The sequence below is a fragment of the Oncorhynchus tshawytscha genome, linkage group LG01, assembly GCF_018296145.1.
Source record: "Oncorhynchus tshawytscha isolate Ot180627B linkage group LG01, Otsh_v2.0, whole genome shotgun sequence".
NCBI classification, from domain to species: Eukaryota; Metazoa; Chordata; class Actinopteri; order Salmoniformes; family Salmonidae; genus Oncorhynchus; species Oncorhynchus tshawytscha.
In genome coordinates, this window is record NC_056429.1 from 8,718,867 (window position 1) to 8,738,438 (window position 19,572).

A 19,572-nucleotide genomic window follows, 5' to 3' on the forward strand; every position below is an offset into this window, starting at 1 on the left:
GACATCACAATACCCCACAATGAGTAAAACCTTTTTATTTTTTATTTTTTTCACATAAAAAAAGACCATCTCTGCAGCACTCCACCAATCAGGCCTTTATGGTAGAGTGGCCAGATGGAAGCCACTCCTCAGTAAAAGGCACATGAGAGCCCGCGTTGAGTTTGTCAAAAGGCACCTACAGGATTCTCAGACCATGAGAAACAATAATATCTGGTCTGATGAAACCAAGATCGAACACTTTGTCTTGAATGCCAAGCGTCACTTCTGGAGGAAACCGGGCACCATCCCTAAACTCAAGCATGGGGGTGGCAGCATCATGCTGTGGGCATGGTTTTCAAAGGCAGGGCCTGGGAGACTAGTCAGGATCGAGGGTTGGTTTGTTGGACAGATAGGCAGAGCAGTGGTTAATGCCGTTGAGCAGATAGGCAGAGCAGTGGTTGGTTCATTGGACAGATATGCAGAGCAGTGGTTGGTTCGTTGGACGGATGGGCAGGGCAGTGGTTGGTTCGTTGGACAAATAGGCAGAGCAGTGGTTGGTTCGTTGGACAGATTGGTAAAGCAGTGGTTGGTTCGTTGGACAGATATGCAGAGCAGTGGTTGGTTTGTTGGACGGATGGGCAGAGCAGTGGTTGGTTCGTTGGACAAATAGGCAGAGCAGTGGTTGGTTCGTTGGACAGATTGGTAAAGCAGTGGTTGGTTCGTTGGACAGATATGCAGAGCAGTGGTTGGTTCGTTGGACAGATGGGCAGAGCAGTGGTTGGTTTGTTGGACAGATGGGTAGAGCAGTGGTTGGTTCGTTGGACAGATAGGCAGAGCAGTGGTCGGCTCGTTGGACAGATAGGCAGAGCAGTGGTTAATGCCGTTGAGCAGATAGGCAGAGCAGTGGTTGGTTCATTGGACAGATAGGCAGAGCAGTGGTTGGTTTCTGTTAGCATGCTTTGTTTAATTTCTGTTTTGAAATGTTGCATCCCGACCAAACCAAACCCCAAGGCTAACACAACATGTTTTTAAAAAATATATTTGTTTTTGCTTCACAACATAATAACACTCAGCCTAACACAGGTCAAAAGGTCATGACTGTGTGCGCGTGCGTGTCCGCTACAGTTTGTTGGTCACAGTATAAATGACCCTTGTCAACCGTATCACTGTATAAATGACCCTCGTCAACCGTATCACTGTATAAATGACCCTCGTCAACCGTATCACTGTATAAATGACCCTCGTCAACCGTATCACAGTTTAAATGACCCTCGTCAACCGTATCACTGTATAAATGACCCTCGTCAACTGTATCACTGTATAAATGACCCTCGTCAACCGTATCACTGTATAAATGACCCTCGTCAACCGTATCACTGTATAAATGACCCTCGTCAACCGTATCACTGTATAAATGACCCTCATCAACTGTATCACAGTATAAATGACTCTCGTCAACCGTATCACAATTTAAATGACCCTCGTCAACCGTATCACAGTTTAAATGACCCTCGTCAACCGTATCCACAGTATAAATGACCCTCGTCAACCGTATCACTGTATAAATGACCCTCGTCAACCGTATCACAGTATAAATTACCCTCGTCAACCGTATCACAGTCACACATTGAGTTTTCTGTCCAGCCATATTGAACACTCATGTCTCAGGCTGTCTCCACTGTGTATGTGTTGTTAGTAGAAACAATAATCATGACACTGAGTCCGATGTGAACCATTAGATCAGCCTCTATCCTAACTATCTAATAGCCCATTGTAGCCTAGCCTAATAGCTTAGCCTATCTAGTGACCTAGCCTAGTCTAGACGATCTTATAGCCTAGCTTCTATCCTAACTAGCTTTGTGTCCTGTGTCCTATAGGGCAAAGGTCGTCTGCGGAGGGGTAGCAGCCACCACGCGCCCTCCCCGCCTCTCAGCCCCAGAGTGCTCCCGGTGGTGGACGGGGAGAGTGCAGAGGAGGAGAAGGCAGAGCCAGGGCTGACAGAACAGCAGCAGGCCACCATGCAGCAGGAAGAGAGGGTCCTCACGGAGCAGATTGAGGGCCTGCAGAGAGAGAAGTGAGCCTGATTGTCCCTTATTATTAACAGTATTCACAAGTCATTATACTCTACTAAAACTCTAATACTTTAGAACTCTGGAACTCTAGAACAACTCTAGTACTCTAGAACAACTCTAGTACTCTAGAACAACTCTAGAACAACTCTAGTACTCTAGAACTCTAGAACAACTCTAGTACTCTAGTACTCTAGAACTCTAGAACAACTCCAGTACTCTAGAACTCTAGTGCTCTAGATCTCTAGAACAACTCTAGTACTCTAGAACAACTCTAGTACTCTAGAACAACTCTAGAACTCTAGAACAACTCTAGTACTCTAGAACAACTCTAGTACTCTAGAACTCTAGTACTCTAGAACTCTAGTACTCTAGGGCTCTTCCTCAAAAATCAAAGTACAGTAAAGCAGTGGTCACAAACCTTTTCTGACTCAAGTCAAAATGCAAGCTGAGATTTACCGCTCTGATTTAATCGTAAGCCTTTGCAACATTAACCAATTAAAAACAGTTCTGTATCAATAATGTTTGTGCAGTAGGCTATAGGCCCAAAAATTTGAGATGTGCAATATGATCACACTGGTAATAGATCAGTTGTTGTATTACTTGTAGGACACAGCTGAGTGACTCACGTTTAAATAATGTACTTTTTATTGTTATTTTACTGGGCTGATGGTGCCCGCACCTGATGGTCAGTCTCAGCGGAGGGAGAGAGCAGCAGACTGAGGGTCAGTCTCAGTGGAGGGAGAGAGCAGCAGACTGAGGGTCAGTCTCAGTGGAGGGAGAGAGCAGCAGACTGAGGGTCAGTCTCAGTGGAGGGAGAGAGCAGCAGACTGAGGGTCAGTCTCAGTGGAGGAGAGAGCAGCAGACTGAGGGTCAGTCTCAGCGGAGGGAGAGAGCAGTAGACTGAGGGTCAGTCTCAGTGGAGGGAGAGAGCAGCAGACTGAGGGTCAGTCTCAGTGGAGGGAGAGAGCAGCAGACTGAGGGTCAGTCTCAGTGGAGGGAGAGAGCAGTAGACTGAGGGTCAGTCTCAGCGGAGGGAGAGAGCAGCAGACTGAGGATCAGTCTCAGCGGAGGGAGAGAGCAGTAGACTGAGGGTCAGTCTCAGTGGAGGGAGAGAGCAGCAGACTGAGGGTCAGTCTCAGTGGAGGGAGAGAGCAGCAGACTGAGGGTCAGTCTCAGCGGAGGGAGAGAGCAGCAGACTGAGGGTCAGTCTCAGTGGAGGGAGAGAGCAGCAGACTGAGGGTCAGTCTCAGTGGAGGGAGAGAGCAGTAGACTGAGGGTCAGTCTCAGCGGAGGGAGAGAGCAGTAGACTGAGGGTCAGTCTCAGCGGAGGGAGAGAGCAGCAGACTGAGGGTCAGTCTCAGTGGAGGGAGAGAGCAGTAGACTGAGGGTCAGTCTCAGCGGAGGGAGAGAGCAGTAGACTGAGGGTCAGTCTCAGCGGAGGGAGAGAGCAGTAGACTGAGGATCCGTCTCTCAACATCCCTCCGCTCTCTCTTTCTTCCTGTGACACTGACCAAAAAGGGACACCGTCTTCCAGCTTATGGTGAAACTCGAGTCGCACCGCATTACTTCTGCCTCATGTACAAATTCATGTTGTTACTCCTATGAACAGAGGAAGTGAAATATTCCTCAATATTGAAAAAGACCCAAGCCGCTAATAATAATAACAACCTAAGCCTATAGATACACTTTTCTACTCATTCATTACAGCTGCACTGCTGGTTGCAGAGCGAATGGAGAAGCTCATTTTATGGCTTATAAAAGTGTTGACAGTTGACTGAGTGAAAACTTAAACATGAACTCACTCATAAAAACGTCAACTCTCTGCTGTATTCGTTGACAGTCTCTCTCTAGTCATGGAACACAAGGCTTTATTGTTGGGTTTTTTACAGAAATGTTTGGCGATCGACTAGGAATGCCTTGGCGAATGCCCGGTTGGTGACCACTGCAGTAATGTATATTGTCTTGGGAACAACTTTGTTGATAACAAGAGAAAGAGCCTAGTTCTGCTCAATGAGTAATTTTTTTTTTTTTTTTTTATTTTTATTTCACCTTTATTTAACCAGGTAGGCCAGTTGAGAACAAGTTCTCATTTGCAACTGCGACCTGGCCAAGATAAAGCATAGCAGTGTGAGCAGACAACACAGAGTTACACATGGAATAAACAATTAACAAGTCAATAACACAGTAGAAAACAAAGGGGGAGTCTATATACAATGTGTGCAAAAGGCATGAGGAGGTAGGCGAATAATTACAATTTTGCAGATTAACACTGGAGTGATAAATGATCAGATGGTCATGTACAGGTAGAGATATTGGTGTGCAAAAGAGCAAGTAAATAAATAAAAACAGTATGGGGATGAGGTAGGTGAAAATGGGTGGGCTATTTACCAATAGACTATGTACAGCAGCAGCGATCGGTTAGCTGCTCAGATAGCTGATGTTTGAAGTTGGTGAGGGAGATAAAAGTCTCCAACTTCAGCGATTTTTGCAATTCGTTCCAGTCACAGGCAGCAGAGTACTGGAACGAAAGGCGGCCAAATGAGGTGTTGGCTTTAGGGATGATCAGTGAGATACACCTGCTGGAGCGCGTGCTACGGATGGGTGTTGCCATCGTGACCAGTGAACTGAGATAAGGCGGAGCTTTACCTAGCATGGACTTGTAGATGACCTGGAGCCAGTGGGTCTGGCGACGAATATGTAATGAGGGCCAGCCGACTAGAGCATACAGGTCGCAGTGGTGGGTGGTATAAGGTGCTTTAGTGACAAAACGGATGGCACTGTGATAGACTGCATCCAGTTTGCTGAGTAGAGTGTTGGAAGCCATTTTGTAGATGACATCGCCGAAGTCGAGGATCGGAAGGATAGTCAGTTTTACTAGGGTAAGCTTGGCGGCGTGAGTGAAGGAGGCTTTGTTACGGAATAGAAAGCCGACTCTTGATTTGATTTTCGATTGGAGATGTTTGATATGAGTCTGGAAGGAGAGTTTGCAGTCTAGCCAGACACCTAGGTACTTATAGATGTCCACATATTCAAGGTCGGAACCATCCAGGGTGGTGATGCTAGTCGGGCATGCGGGTGCAGGCAGCGATCGGTTGAAAAGCATGCATTTGGTTTTACTAGCGTTTAAGAGCAGTTGGAGGCCACGGAAGGAGTGTTGTATGGCATTGAAGCTTGTTTGGAGGTTGGATAGCACAGTGTCCAATGACGGGCCGAAAGTATATAGAATGGTGTCGTCTGCGTAGAGGTGGATCAGGGAATCGCCCGCATTTTGTAGACAGGGTAATATATAATAACATTAATATACGCCATTTAGCAGATGGTAATATATATGTCATTAAGCAGATGGTAATACATGTCATTTAGCAGATGGTAATATATGTCATTTAGCAGATGGTAATATATGTCATTTAGCAGATGGTAATATATACGCCATTTAGCAGATGGTAATATATGTCATTTAGCAGATGGTAATATTTATGCCATTTAGCAGATGGTGTAAATATACGCCATTTAGCAGATGGTAATATATATGCCATTTAGCAGATGGTAATATATACGCCATTTAGCAGATGGTAATATATGTCATTTAGCAGATGGTAATATATATGCCATTTAGCAGATGGTATAAATATACGCCATTTAGCAGATGGTAATATATATGCCATTTAGCAGATGGTAATATATACGCCATTTAGCAGATGGTAATATATGTCATTTAGCAGATGGTAATATACATGTCATTTAGCAGATGGTAATATATATGTCATTTAGCAGATGGTATTATATACGCCATTTAGCAGATGGTAATATATACGCCATTTAGCAGATGGTAATATATGTCATTTAGCAGATGGTAATATATGTCATTTAGCAGATGGTAATATACATGTCATTTAGCTGATGGTAATATATATGTCATTTAGCAGATGGTAATATATATGTCATTTAGCAGATGGTATTATATACGCCATTTAGCAGATGGTAATATATACGCCATTTAGCAGATGGTAATATATGTCATTTAGCAGATGGTAATATATGTAATTTAGCAGATGGTAATATATATGTCATTTAGCAGATGGTAATAAATATGTCAATTAGCAGATGGTAATACATGTCATTTAGCAGATGGTAATATATATGTCATTTAGCAGATGGTATAAATATACGCCATTTAGCAGATGGTAATATATATGCCATTTAGCAGATGGTAATATATACGCCATTTAGCAGATGGTAATATATGTCATTTAGCAGATGGTAATATACATGTCATTTAGCAGATGGTAATATATATGTCATTTAGCAGATGGTAATATATATATGTCCTTTAGCAGATGGTATTATATACGCCATTTAGCAGATGGTAATATATACGCCATTTAGCAGATGGTAATATATGTCATTTAGCAGATGGTAATATATGTCATTTAGCAGATGGTAATATTTATGCCATTTAGCAGATGGTATAAATATACGCCATTTAGCAGATGGTAATATATACGCCATTTAGCAGATGGTAATATATGTCATTTAGCAGATGGTATTAAAAAAAAAAAAATTACTTGTTTCAAATTTTTTTATAGATACGGAAAAGTGGTGTGTGCATATGTATTCACCCCCTATGTTATGAAGCCCCTAAATAAGATCTGGTGAACACAGTGCAAGTCCTGCCTCTCCCATCTCCTCATTGGTTTATAGAACCAGATACCCATGTGCCATCTCCTCATTGGTTATACAAACACGGGTGATTGAAAGACGAACTGAGGTCGGTCATGGTAATACACCTTATTATGAAAGTTAGATGCCAATCGCCACATAAAGTCCAAAGAAGAAAAAGCCTGGAAGGAGGAGAGATGACTAGAAAACGTTAGAAAAGTGGTGAGTGCATATGTATTCACCCCCTTTGCTATAAAGCCCCTAAATAAGATCTGGTGCAACCAATTACCTTCAGAAGTCACATCATTATTTAAATAAAGTCCATCTGTGTGCAATCTAAGTGTCACATGATCTGTCAGTATACATACACCTGTTCTGAAAGGCCCCAGAGTCTGCAACACCACTAAGCAAGGGACACCACCAAGCAAGCAGCACCATGAAGACCAAGGAGCTCTCCCAACAGGTCAGGGACAAAGTTGTGGAGAAGTACAGATCAGGGTTGGGTTCTAAAAAAAATATCCGAAACATTGAATATCCCACGGAGCACGATTTAATTTTTTTTTAAAGAATATGACACCACAACAAACCTGCCAAGAGAGGGCCGCCCACAAACTCACGGACCAGGCAAGCAGGCCATTAATTAGAGAGGCAACAAAGAGACCAAAGATAACCCTGAAGGATCTGCAAAACTCCACAGCGGAGATTGGAGTATCTGTCCATAGGACCATTTTAACCCGTACAGTACACTCCACAGAGCTGGGCTTTACGGAAGAGTTTCCAGAAAAAAGCCATGGCTTAAATAAAAAAATAAGCAAACACGTTTGATGTTCGCCAAGAGGCATGTGGGAGACTCCCCAAACATATGGAAGGTACTCTGGTCAGACTATAATTGAGCTTTTTGGCCATCAAGGAAAATGCTATGTCTGGCGAAAACCCAGCACCTCTCATCACCCCAAGAACACTATCCAAGAACACCATATCATCCTAAGAACACCAATAACAATTTGACCCCCACAAGAAATCTTCACTGGCAGTTATAGAAAGACCCATTTACTATATAACCATTGATTCTTGAAGAATATAACTTATAAATGCCTCAAATGTTTCAACTGCATTACACAGTGAAGCATGGTGGTGGCAGCATCATGCTGTGGAGATGTTTTTCATCGGCAGGGACTGGGAAACTGGTCAGAATTGTTCAACTGCATTACACAGTGAAGCACGGTAGTGGCAGCATCATGCTGTGGAGATGTTTTTCATCGGCAGGGACTGGGAAACTGGTCAGAATTGAAGGAATGATGGATGGTGCTAAATACAGGGACATTCTTGAGGAAAACCTGTTTCAGTCTTCCAGAGATTTAAGCTGAGATGGAGGTTCACCTTCCAGCAGGACAATGACCCTAAGCATACTGCTAAAGTAACACTTGAGTGGTTTAAGGGGAAACATTTAAATGTCTTGGAATGGCCTAGTCAAAGCCCAGACCTCAATCCAATTGAATCTGTGGTATGACTTAAAGGTTGCTACATACCAGCAGAACCCATCCAACAGCTAGAGCAGTTTTGCCTTGAAGAATGGGCAAAAATCCCAGTGGCTAGATGTGCCAAGCTTATAGAGACATACCCCAAGAGACTTGCAGCTGTAATTGTTGCATAGAGTGGATCTACAAAGTATTGACTTTGGGGGGGGTGAATAGTTATGCACGCTCAAGTTTTTCATTTTTTTGTCTTAATTCTTGTTTGTTTCACTTCTTCAAAGTGGTAGGCATGTGTAAATCAAATGATACAACCCCCCCAAATATCTATTTTAATTTCAGGTTGTAAGGCAACAAAATAGGAAAAATGCCAAGGGGGGTGAATACTTTCATAAGTCACTGTCATTTAGCAGATGGTTTTATCCAAAGCGTCTTACATTCATGTGTCCATACATTCTGTGTGTGTGTGTGTGTGTGTGTGTGTGTGTGTGTGTGTGTGTGTGTGTGTGTGTGTGTGTGTGTGTGTGTGTGTGTGTGTGTGTGTGTAGGGAGGAGTTAACGTATGAGATGTTGATCTTGGAGCCGCGGGCGTCTGATGACGAGACTCTGGAGTCGGAAGCCTCGATAGGAACGGCAGACAGCTCTGAGAAACTCAACATGGACCCTGAAGGAGCCGCCTTCAACCCCTCTGGTGAGACTGGTGTGTGTGTAGTAAACACTTTTCTCTACCATGTAGGGAAGTAAAAGTGGATATCTAGTCAATTCTACAACTGAATGCATTCAACTGAAATGTGTCTTCTACACCAGAGAGGGGCGGAGGGGCGGGGGGCAGTGCCCTGCAGAGTGCCCTGCAGAGTGACAGATTCTTTACCTTGTCGGTTCGGGATTCGAACCAGCAACCGTTCGGTTACTGACCCAACGATCCTACCCGCCAGGCTACCTGCCACCCCCCATGTACACTCTATACAAAAGTATGTGGACACCTCTTCAAATTAGTGAATGGGGCTATTTCAGCCACACCTGTTGCTGACAGGTGTATAAAATCTAGCACACCGCCATGCAATCTCCATAGACAAACATTGGCAGTAGATTGGCCCGTACTGAAGAGCTCAGTGACTTTCTCAGTACCGTCATAGGATGCCACCTTTGCAACAAGTCAGTTCATCACATTTCTGCCCTGCTAGAGCTGCCCCAGTCAACTGTAAGTGCTGTTATTGTGAAGTGGAAACGTCTAGGAGCAACAACGGCTCAGCCGCGAAGTGGTAGACCACACAAGCTCACAGAATGGGACCGCCGAGTGCTGAAGCACGTAGTGCGTAAAAATTCTAATCAAATCAAATCAAATTTATTTATATAGCCCTTCATACATCAGCTGATATGTCAAAGTGCTGTACAGAAACCCAGCCTAAAACCCCAAACAGCAAGCAATGCAGGTGTAGAAGCACGGTGGCTAGGAAAAACTCCCTAGAAAGGCCAAAACCTAGGAAGAAACCTAGAGAGGAACCAGGCTATGTGGGGTGGCCAGTCCTCTTCTGGCTGTGCCGGGTGGAGATTATAACAGAACATGGCCAAGATGTTCAAATGTTCATAAATGACCAGCATGGTCGTATAATAATAAGGCAGAACAGTTGAAACTGGAGCAGCAGCACGGTCAGGTGGACTGGGGACAGCAAGGAGTCATCATGTCAGGTAGTCCTGGGGCATGGTCCTAGGGCTCAGGTCCTCTGAGAGAGAGAAAGAAAGAGAGAATTAGAGAGAGCATATGTGGGGTGGCCAGTCCTCTTCTGGCTGTGCCGGGTGGAGATTATAACAGACCACGGCCAAGATGTTCAAATGTTCATAAATGACCAGCATGGACAAATAATAATAAGGCAGAACAGTTGAAACTGGAGCAGCAGCACGGCCAGGTGGACTGGGGACAGCAAGGAGTCATCATGTCAGGTAGTCCTGGGTCATGGTCCTAGGGCTCAGGTCCTCCGAGAGAGAGAGAGAGAGAGAGAGAAAGAGATAATTAGAGAACGCACACTTAGATTCACACAGGACACCGAATAGGACAGGAGAAAAATTCTGTCCTCAGTTGCAACACTCACTACAAAGTTCCAAACTGACTCTGGAAGCAACGTCAGCAGAAAAACTGTTCGTTGGGAGCTTCATGAAATCGATTTCCATGGCCGAGCAGCCGCACACAAGCCTAAGATCATCATGCGCAATGCCAAGCGTCGGCTGGAGTGGTGTAAAGCTCGCCGCCATTGGACTGGAGCACTGGAAACGCGTTCTCTGGAGTGAGTCACGCTTCACTATCTGGCACTCAAACGGACAAATCTGGGTTTGGCAGATGTCAGGAGAACGCTTCCTGTCCCAACTGTAAAGTTTGGTGGAGGAAGAATAATGGTCAGTTAATTTTTTTCATGGTTCGGGCAAGACCCTTTAGTTCCAGTGAAGGGAAATCGTAATGCTACAGCATACAATGGCATTCTAAACGATTCAATGCTTCTAACTTTGTGGCAACAGTTTGGTTAAAGTCCTTTTCTGTTTCAGCATGACAATGCCCCCGTGCACAAAGAGAGGTCCATACAGAAATGGTTTGTTGAGATTGGTGTGGAAAAACTTGACTGGTCTGCACAGAGCCCTGACCTCAACTTCATCGCACAACTTTGGGATGAATTGGAACGAGTCAGGCCTAATCGCCCAACATCAGTGCCCGACCGCACTAATGCTCTTCTTGCTAAATGGAAGCAAGTCCCCGCAGTAATGTTCCAACATCTAATGGAAAGCCTTCCCAGAAGAGTGGAGGCTGTTATAGCAGAATAGGGTGGGCCAACTCCATATTAATGCCCATGATTTTGGAATGAGATGTTGGACGAGCAGGTGTCCACATACTTTTAGTCATGAAGTGTATGTATGTATGTATGTATGTATGTATGTATGTATGTATGTATGTATGTATGTATGTATGTATGTATGTATGTATGTATGTATGTATGTATGTATGTATGTATGTATGTATGTATGTATGTATGTATGTATGTATGTATGTATGTATGTATGTATGTATGTATGTATGTATGTATGTATGTATGTATGTATGTATGTATGTATGTATGTATGTATGTATGTATGTATGTATGTATGTATGTATGTATGTATGTATGTATGTATGTATGTATGTATGTATGTATGTATGTATGTATGTATGTATGTATGTATGTATGTATGTATGTATGTATGTATGTATGTATGTATGTATGTATGTATGTATGTATGTATGTATGTATGTATGTATGTATGTATGTATGTATGTATGTATGTATGTATGTATGTATGTATGTATGTATGTATGTATGTATGTATGTATGTATGTATGTATGTATGTATGTATGTATGTATGTATGTATGTATGTATGTATGTATGTATGTATGTATGTATGTATGTATGTATGTATGTATGTATGTATGTATGTATGTATGTATGTATGTATGTATGTATGTATGTATGTATGTATGTATGTATGTATGTATGTATGTATGTATGTATGTATGTATGTATGTATGTATGTATGTATGTATGTATGTATGTATGTATGTATGTATGTATGTATGTATGTATGTATGTATGTATGTATGTATGTATGTATGTATGTATGTATGTATGTATGTATGTATGTATGTATGTATGTATGTATGTATGTATGTATGTATGTATGTATGTATGTATGTATGTATGTATGTATGTATGTATGTATGTATGTATGTATGTATGTATGTATGTATGTATGTATGTATGTATGTATGTATGTATGTATGTATGTATGTATGTATGTATGTATGGTAACAGAAAAAGCTATTTTGTCCTTGGGAGGGGGGCGGGGCGGGGTGGATATATTTTTAAAACCCTAACCCTTTCAACAGGCACCTATCACTCCCAGAAGTCTGAAGCCAAGAGCCGCCGCTGCCTCCGGAGACAACCCGACTCGGTCGACTCCACCTCCTCCTCCTCCTCCTCCATTATACCTCAATCCCCCAACTACCGCTTCCGCTCCTCCTCCTCCGGCCCCCTACTCTCCTCCTGCTCCTTGGGCCTAGGAGCCCCCTTAGTGGAGTCCGAGGGGGACCCGAGTAGCACTGTGGGGGTGAAGAGTCGCCACCGGCTCAGGTTGAGTAGAAGCTCGCCGCGCGAGGCCCCTGAGGGCCACAGGAGGGAGTCAGACTTCAGCTCACTGCCCCAACAGCTGGTTCTGTATGGCAGTAACGAGTTTATGGTATGAGGGAGAGTTGCAGTGGAGACAAGACATCCGAACCGCCTTCCATCCTCCATACCAATAGTGTGTATGGGGGGAAAGAGGGAGGGAGGAAGTGAAACAGGGCTGGAATGGGACATGTGGGCATCCATCTCTCACTGCTGTCCTTCTCTAGCTCTGCCCATCTCTATCCTCCTTCTCAGTGCCCGGAGGAACGCCACCCTTCCCATGATGCAGTTGGGTGCCGTCCTCTCGGCGGGAGAAGTGAAAGTGAAAGGTGATGGAGAAACAAAAAGAGAGATGGAATGATGAATGGATAAAAGAAGGAGGAAGCCTCAGAACTGAGATGGAGGACTGGCAGGAGGCTGTAAAGGAATAAAACAGCGACTAAACGCCAGAAAGCAAGTGAGTGAGGAAAGGATGAGGGTAGCCGCCTTAACTCACCTGACCTTTGACTTCCAAGCCCCTCGACCCCTGCTGGAGCCTCGGGCGGGGGGGGGCCACTGGGGGGCTGAAGATAAGAAAAGAGAGAAGCAAGTAGACAGCACCTTCTTTTGAACGCAGGTCTACGGTGGCTTGAGCCAGAGTCACTGACTGAGAGGACTATCGGCCATTTTGATACGAGCCACTCAGCTACTCTCCGACCATTTTTATACGAGCCACTCAGCTACCCTCCGGGCCATTTTGATACGAGCCACTCAGCTACTCTCCGGCCATTTTGATACAAGCTACTCAGCTACTCTTTGGCCATTTTGATACAAGCTACTCAGCTACTCTCCGAGCCATTTTGATACAAGCCACTCAGCTACTCTCCGGGCCATTTTGATACAAGCCACTCAGCTACTCTCCGGGCCATTTTGATACAAGCTACTCAGCTACTCTTCGGGCCATTTTGATACAAGCCGTTCAGCTACTTTCGCGTCCGCTTTCACGTTTACACAATACAACCTGTCCATGAGGCCGCATGCTCCTTCATTACACGTGTTTCCTATGCCAGTTAAAGAGACTATGGCGATGATGTGTTATAAATCTGTATTATGTGACTTAATTGTTATGTTATTAAAAATATATAAATGGAAGGAACTCCAATGCTGGGGTCGTTCAATGTTTATAATAACCGTCTCTTATCTGGAATCTTTTGCAAAGGGAAGTGTATGAGATTCAGGTTATGGTTTTGTTATTTGTTTGTTATGTGTTTTGTTGATTTTTAACACTGCAAAAAAATGTTTTAATGCGTTTTCTGTCGCATACCCTAATGATCTCGACCCAGTGTTCAGTTAGTGCCACTTCTTCTCTTGTGAAAAAATACAATTCAACAGCAAGAGGCTGATGGCAGTCTATTGTGACACCTAAGTTACACTGTTGTCATTGTGGTTGCTACGGCGACCCTGGATTTCAGTGTTTATCAGATGTAATGCATTGTAACGCCTTTTCCACCATTGGTCTGTGTTCCCCCACAATCCTACGTTGTTACATTGATCCTACATTTGTTCTGAAACATCTGTGTTAAGAGTAACCAAATCTAGGCTCAATCTTTTTTTTTTGGGGGGGTAATTTTTTGGGGTACATTACTATTGTTGCTGTTGTTATAGTTACCGCTGAAACTATTGTCACCTTAGAAAAAGGTGGTGTGTGTGTGTGTGTGTGTGTGTGTGTGTGTGTGTGTGTGTGTGTGTGTGTGTGTGTGTGTGTGTGTGTGTAAGTGTAAGTGTAAGTGAAACTGCTTCATGAGTGTGTGCGTGGGCTTACAGGATGCAAATGTGTCTCTAAAAATGTCACAGAGTACATGTCTAAAAAACGGTTTTCGTAATTAGTGTGTTATTGTGTGTAGATTGATGAGGGGAAATGTTTTATTTAATCCATTTTAGAATAAGGCTGTAACGTAACAAAATTGTGGAAATAGTAAATGGGTCTGAATACTTTCCAAATGAACCGTATGTGTCAGAGGACTGAGAACCAACCACACACACACAGTCCTCTGACATCCATCTACACACAATAACCCCATAATTACAAAAACAGGTTTTTAGACATGTTTGCTAATAAAAAATTATAATAATATAGAAATACCTTATTTACGTAAGTATTCAGACCCTTTTTGCTATGAGACTCGAAATTAAGACCAGGTGCATCCTGTTTTCCATTGATCATCCTTGAGATGTTTCTAACACTTGATTGGAGTCCACCTGTGGTAAATTCAATTGATTGGACATGATTTGGAAAGGCACACACCTGTCTATATAAGGTCCCACAGTTGACAGTGCATGTCAGAGTAAAAACCAAGCCATGAGGTCGAAGGAACTGTCCCCAGGGCCCCAATACAAGATTGTGTCGAGGCACAGATCTGGGGAAGGGTACTAAAAAATGTCTGCCGCATTGAAGGTCTCCAAGAACACTGTGGTCTCCATTATTCTTAAATGGAAGAAGTTTGGAACCACCAAGACTCTTCTTAAAGCTTGCCGCCCGGACAAACGGAGAAATTGGGGTAGAAGGGCCTTGGTCAGGGAGGTGACCAACAACCCGACGGTCACTCTGACAGAGCTCCAGAGTTGCTCTGTGGAGATAGGAGAACAATCCAGAAGGACAACCATCTCTGCAGCACTCTACCAATCAGGCCTTTATGGTAAAATGGCCAGATGGAAGCCACTCCTCAGTAAAAGGCACATGACAGCCCGCTTGGAGTTTGTCAAAAGGTACCTTAGAGACTCTCAGACCACGAGAAACAAGATTTTCATATCTTATGAAACCAAGATTGAACTCTTTGGCCTGAATACCAAGTGTCACATCTGGAGGAAACCTGAACCATTCCTACGGTGAAGCATGCTGGTGACAGCATCATCCTTTGGGGATGTTTTTTAGCGGCAAGGACTGGGAAACTAGTCAGGATCGAGGGAAAGATGAACGGAGCAGAGTACAGAGAGATCCTTGATGCTCCAGAGCACTCAGGAGCTCAGACTGGGGCGAAGGTTCACCTTCCAAAAGGACAACGACCCTAAGCACACAGCCAAGACAATGCAGGAGTAGCTTCGGGACAGGTCTCTGAATGTCCTTTAGTGGCCCAGCTAGAGCCTGGACTTGAACCTAATCGAACATCTCTGGAAAGACCTGAAAATACATGTGCAGCAACACTCCCCATCCAACCTGACAGAGCTTAAGAGGATCTGCAGAGTAGAATGGGAGAAACTCCCCAAATACAGGTGTGCCAAGCATGTTGCGTTATACCCAAGAAGACTTGAGGCTGTAATCACTGCCAAAGGTGCTTCAACAAAGTACTGAGTAAAGGGTCTGAATATTTAAATATGTTTATTTTGTATACATTTGCAAAATATTCTTAAAACATGTTTTTGCTTTGTCATTATGAGGCATTGTATTTAGATTATGAGGGGGGGGGGACAATTGAATCCATTTTAGAATAAGGCTGTAACGTAACAAAATATGGGAAAAGTCAAGGGGTCTGAATACTTTCCGAAATCTGCTGTATGTGTCCCATACATCCTTGGTGCCAGCCAAGTCCTTCACCTCTGACTCGTCCTTCCTAGGTGTTTACATTGGTTCAAATATGAGTGAACCTTTCCATCCATTTACTCTGAGCTCAATGTGCATTTAAACACCTCACACAGAAAAGGCCATCAGTTTCAACCGTCCAGTGGGATTTAACAGACAGACGACTATCTCTGCTACTCTGACAAATACTTCTATAGTTTCTCTGTCACTCTCTATACCGTGCAATATCCTGTGTGTCTTATAGAGAGTCTGTCTGTCTCTTCTCACCAGTGATTAACCTGGGGTTAAATTAGTCTTCTAATATCTTGCCGTTACTGTACTGTACTTGCCATCCCATGCTTTACAACAAGCACGCATTTGAAACAACACAATCGCAGTCTTGTCATGGGCAAGGGATAGGACTTGATTGCAGAATAGTCATAATAATGAATAGGGAATGTGTGGTTGCCTATGTGTTTGTCACAAGCTTGTCTCTTCTTAAACGGTACCATCCGGATTTCCCACTCTGTCCGAAACAGGTAAACGGGACTTGCTGCTTGTGGTCTACTATTAGGGTGGAGCAACGGAAATTCCAAATCATAGTGGTATTTTAGGGAGCGGGCACCTCAACCAGTCACAACCAGTCACAACCAAACAGGAGTCATATGCATTAGGCATCAAACTGAAGAAAACATCCTGAAACAGACAGGGACCACCTGAATTAACTACCAACTGCTTGTTTTCGTTTCTACGTTGTGGTGTGCCCTAATGAATGCCCTAATGAATACCGCCCTGGTTGTCAGAAACGGCACTCGGAAGTTCAGTTTGAGACAGGTGTACTGTGGGTTTTTGAGCAGTGTGGGAGAAAATTAACTATTCATACTGGTCAACAACAAGCTAAACTAAGACGGTATTTGTATACCCTATAAGGTTAACATTAGCCAATGGTGTCCTGCTAAAGTGAATGTACCTATCACTGGAAGGCAGTTCTCTGCTGCTGTTGTTGTTGTTGTTGTTGTCTTCTTGTGTTCTTTTTATACACCGTATGTATGTTGTATTTATGATCATGCTTATGAGTGTACATTGTGTAAATGCCTGTTATAAAAATGATATATTATCCTGTGTATGACTCCTTATATAATATTAATCATGTTCAGTTGTTTTTACAGGCAAAAAAAAAAAGGCATGGGAAATGTTCTCTTTGTGTGTGTGTGTGTGTGTGTGTGTGTGTGTGTGTGTGTGTGTGTGTGTGTGTGTGTGTGTGTGCTCTACTCTGGACACAATTGTGTCGTTACTAGGGCAGTTATTGTCATATTTATTCTTCATTTTCAAGATATAAAAACCGTACCAGTCAAAAGTTTGGACACACCTACTCATTCAAGGGTTTTCTAAATGTTTTACTATTTTCTACATTGTAGAATAATAGTGAAGACATCAAAACTATGAAATAACACATATGGAATCATATAGTAACCAAAAAAATGTTAAACAAATCAATATATATTTACATTTGCAGATTCTTCAAAATGTCCTTGTGGCGGTTGCCGTACCAGGTAGTGATGCAACCCGTCAGGATGTGCATGAGGGTGCAGCTGTACAACCTTTTGAGGATCTGAGGAGCCATTGCAAATCTTTTCAGTCTCCTGGGGGTGATAGGTTTTGTCGTGCCCGCTTCACGACTGTCTTGGTGTGCTTGGACCATGTTAGTTTGTTGGTGATGTGGACGCTAAGGTACATGAAGCATTCAACCTGCTCCACTACAGCCCCATCAATGAGAATGGGGCCGTGCTCCGTCCTCCTTTTCCTGTAGTCCACAATCATCTTTGTCTTGATCACGTTGAGGGAGAGGTTGTTGTCCTTGCACCACACAGTGCAATAGGCTGTCTTGTCGTTGATCAGGCCTACCACTATTGTGTCATCAGCAAACGTAATGTTGGTGTTGGAGTCGTGAATGCTGTGCAGTCGTGAGTGAACAAGGAGTACAGGAGGGGACTGAGCACGCACCCCTTAGGGGCCCCCATGTTGAGGATCAGCGTCGTTGATGTGTTGTTTCCTACCCTTACCATCTGGTTGGCGGCCCAACAGGAAGTCAAGGATCCAGTTGCAGAGGGAGGTGTTTAGACCCAGGGTCCTTAGCTTATTGAAGAGCTTTAAGGGAACTATGGTGTTGAACGCTGAGCTTTAGTCAATGAATAGCATTCTCACATAGGTGTTCCTTTTGTCCAGGTGGGAAAGTACAGTGTGGAGTGCAAAAGAGATTGCTTCATCTGTGGATCTGTTGGTGCGGTATGCAAATTGGAGTGGGTCTAGAGTTAATATCTCCCTCCCGTCCGACTCATTGAAGAAAAACTCTTTGTCTAATCTGAGGTGAGTAATCGCAATTCTGATGTCCAGAAGCTCTTTTCGGTCATAAGGGACGGTAGCAGCAACATTATGTACAAAACAAGTTACGAACAACGCAAAAAAACTAACAAAATAGCATGGTTGGTTAAGAGCCGATAAGGTGACAGCCATCCTCTCCGGCGCCATTATCATACTAGGCGGCGTGGCGATTTTGACAGCAAAGTCTGGAATTCTCTGGATTTATGGTGGAAACTTGGGGGGGGGCACACTCCATTGAATAGCAAATCAAAATCAAATCAAATTTTATTTGTCACATACACATGGTTAGCAGATGTTAATGCGAGTGTAGCGAAATGCTTGTGCTTCTGGTTCCGACAATGCAGTAATAACCAACAAGTAATCTAACTAACAATTCCAAAACTACTGTCTTATACACAGTGTAAGGGGATAAAGAATATGTACATAAAGATATATGAATGAGTGATGGTACAGAGCAGCATAGGCAAGATATAGTAGATGGTATCGAGTACAGTATATACATATGAGATGAGTATGTAAACAAAGTGGCATAGTTAAAGTGGCTAGTGATACATGTATTACATAAGGATGCAGTAGATGATATAGAGTACAGTATATACGTATGCATATGAGATGAATAATGTAGGGTATGTAACATTCTATAAGGTAGCATTGTTTAAAGTGGCTAGTGATATATTTTACATCATTTTACATCATTAAAGTGGCTGGAGTTGAGTCAGTGTCAGTGTCAGTGTGTTGGCAGCAGCCACTCAATGTTAGTGGTGGCTGTTTAACAGTCTGATGGCCTTGAGATAGAAGCTGTTTTTCAGTCTCTCGGTCCCAGCTTTGATGCACCTGTACTGACCTCGCCTTCTGGATGATAGCGGGGTGAACAGGCAGTGGCTCGGGTGGTTGTTGTCCTTGATGATCTTTATGGCCTTCCTGTAACATCGGGTGGTGTAGGTGTCCTGGAGGGCAGGTAGTTTGCACCCGGTGATGCGTTGTGCAGACCTCACTACCCTCTGGAGAGCCTTATGGTTGTGGGCGGAGCAGTTGCCGTACCAGGCGGTGATACAGCCCGCCAGGATGCTCTCGATTGTGCATCTGTAGAAGTTTGTGAGTGCTTTTGGTGACAAGCTGAATTTCTTCAGCCTCCTGAGGTTGAAGAGGCGCTGCTGCGCCTTCTTCACGATGCTGTCTGTGTGAGTGGACAGATTCAGTTTGTCTGTGATGTGTATGCCGAGGAACTTAAAACTTGCTACCCTCTCCACTACTGTTCCATCGATGTGGATAGGGGGGTGTTCCCTC

At 43.6% G+C, this 19,572-nt stretch overlaps 1 protein-coding gene across 3 annotated transcripts in view; it reads left to right on the top strand.

The window, feature by feature from the left end:
- The window catches only part of LOC112258223 (unconventional myosin-IXAa-like), a 322,882-nt gene extending 308,388 nt beyond the window's left edge, over window positions 1-14,494 (top strand). For all 3 annotated transcript variants that reach the window (XM_042325696.1, XM_042325721.1, XM_042325742.1), the window contains 3 exons: window positions 1,857-2,053; window positions 8,731-8,873; window positions 12,092-14,494. In XM_042325696.1, the coding sequence (XP_042181630.1) occupies window positions 1,857-2,053; window positions 8,731-8,873; window positions 12,092-12,447 (696 nt within the window). In that variant the 3' untranslated portion in view covers window positions 12,448-14,494. The remainder of the gene's footprint in view (window positions 1-1,856; window positions 2,054-8,730; window positions 8,874-12,091) is intronic.
- Window positions 14,495-19,572: the final 5,078 nt, after the last annotated feature.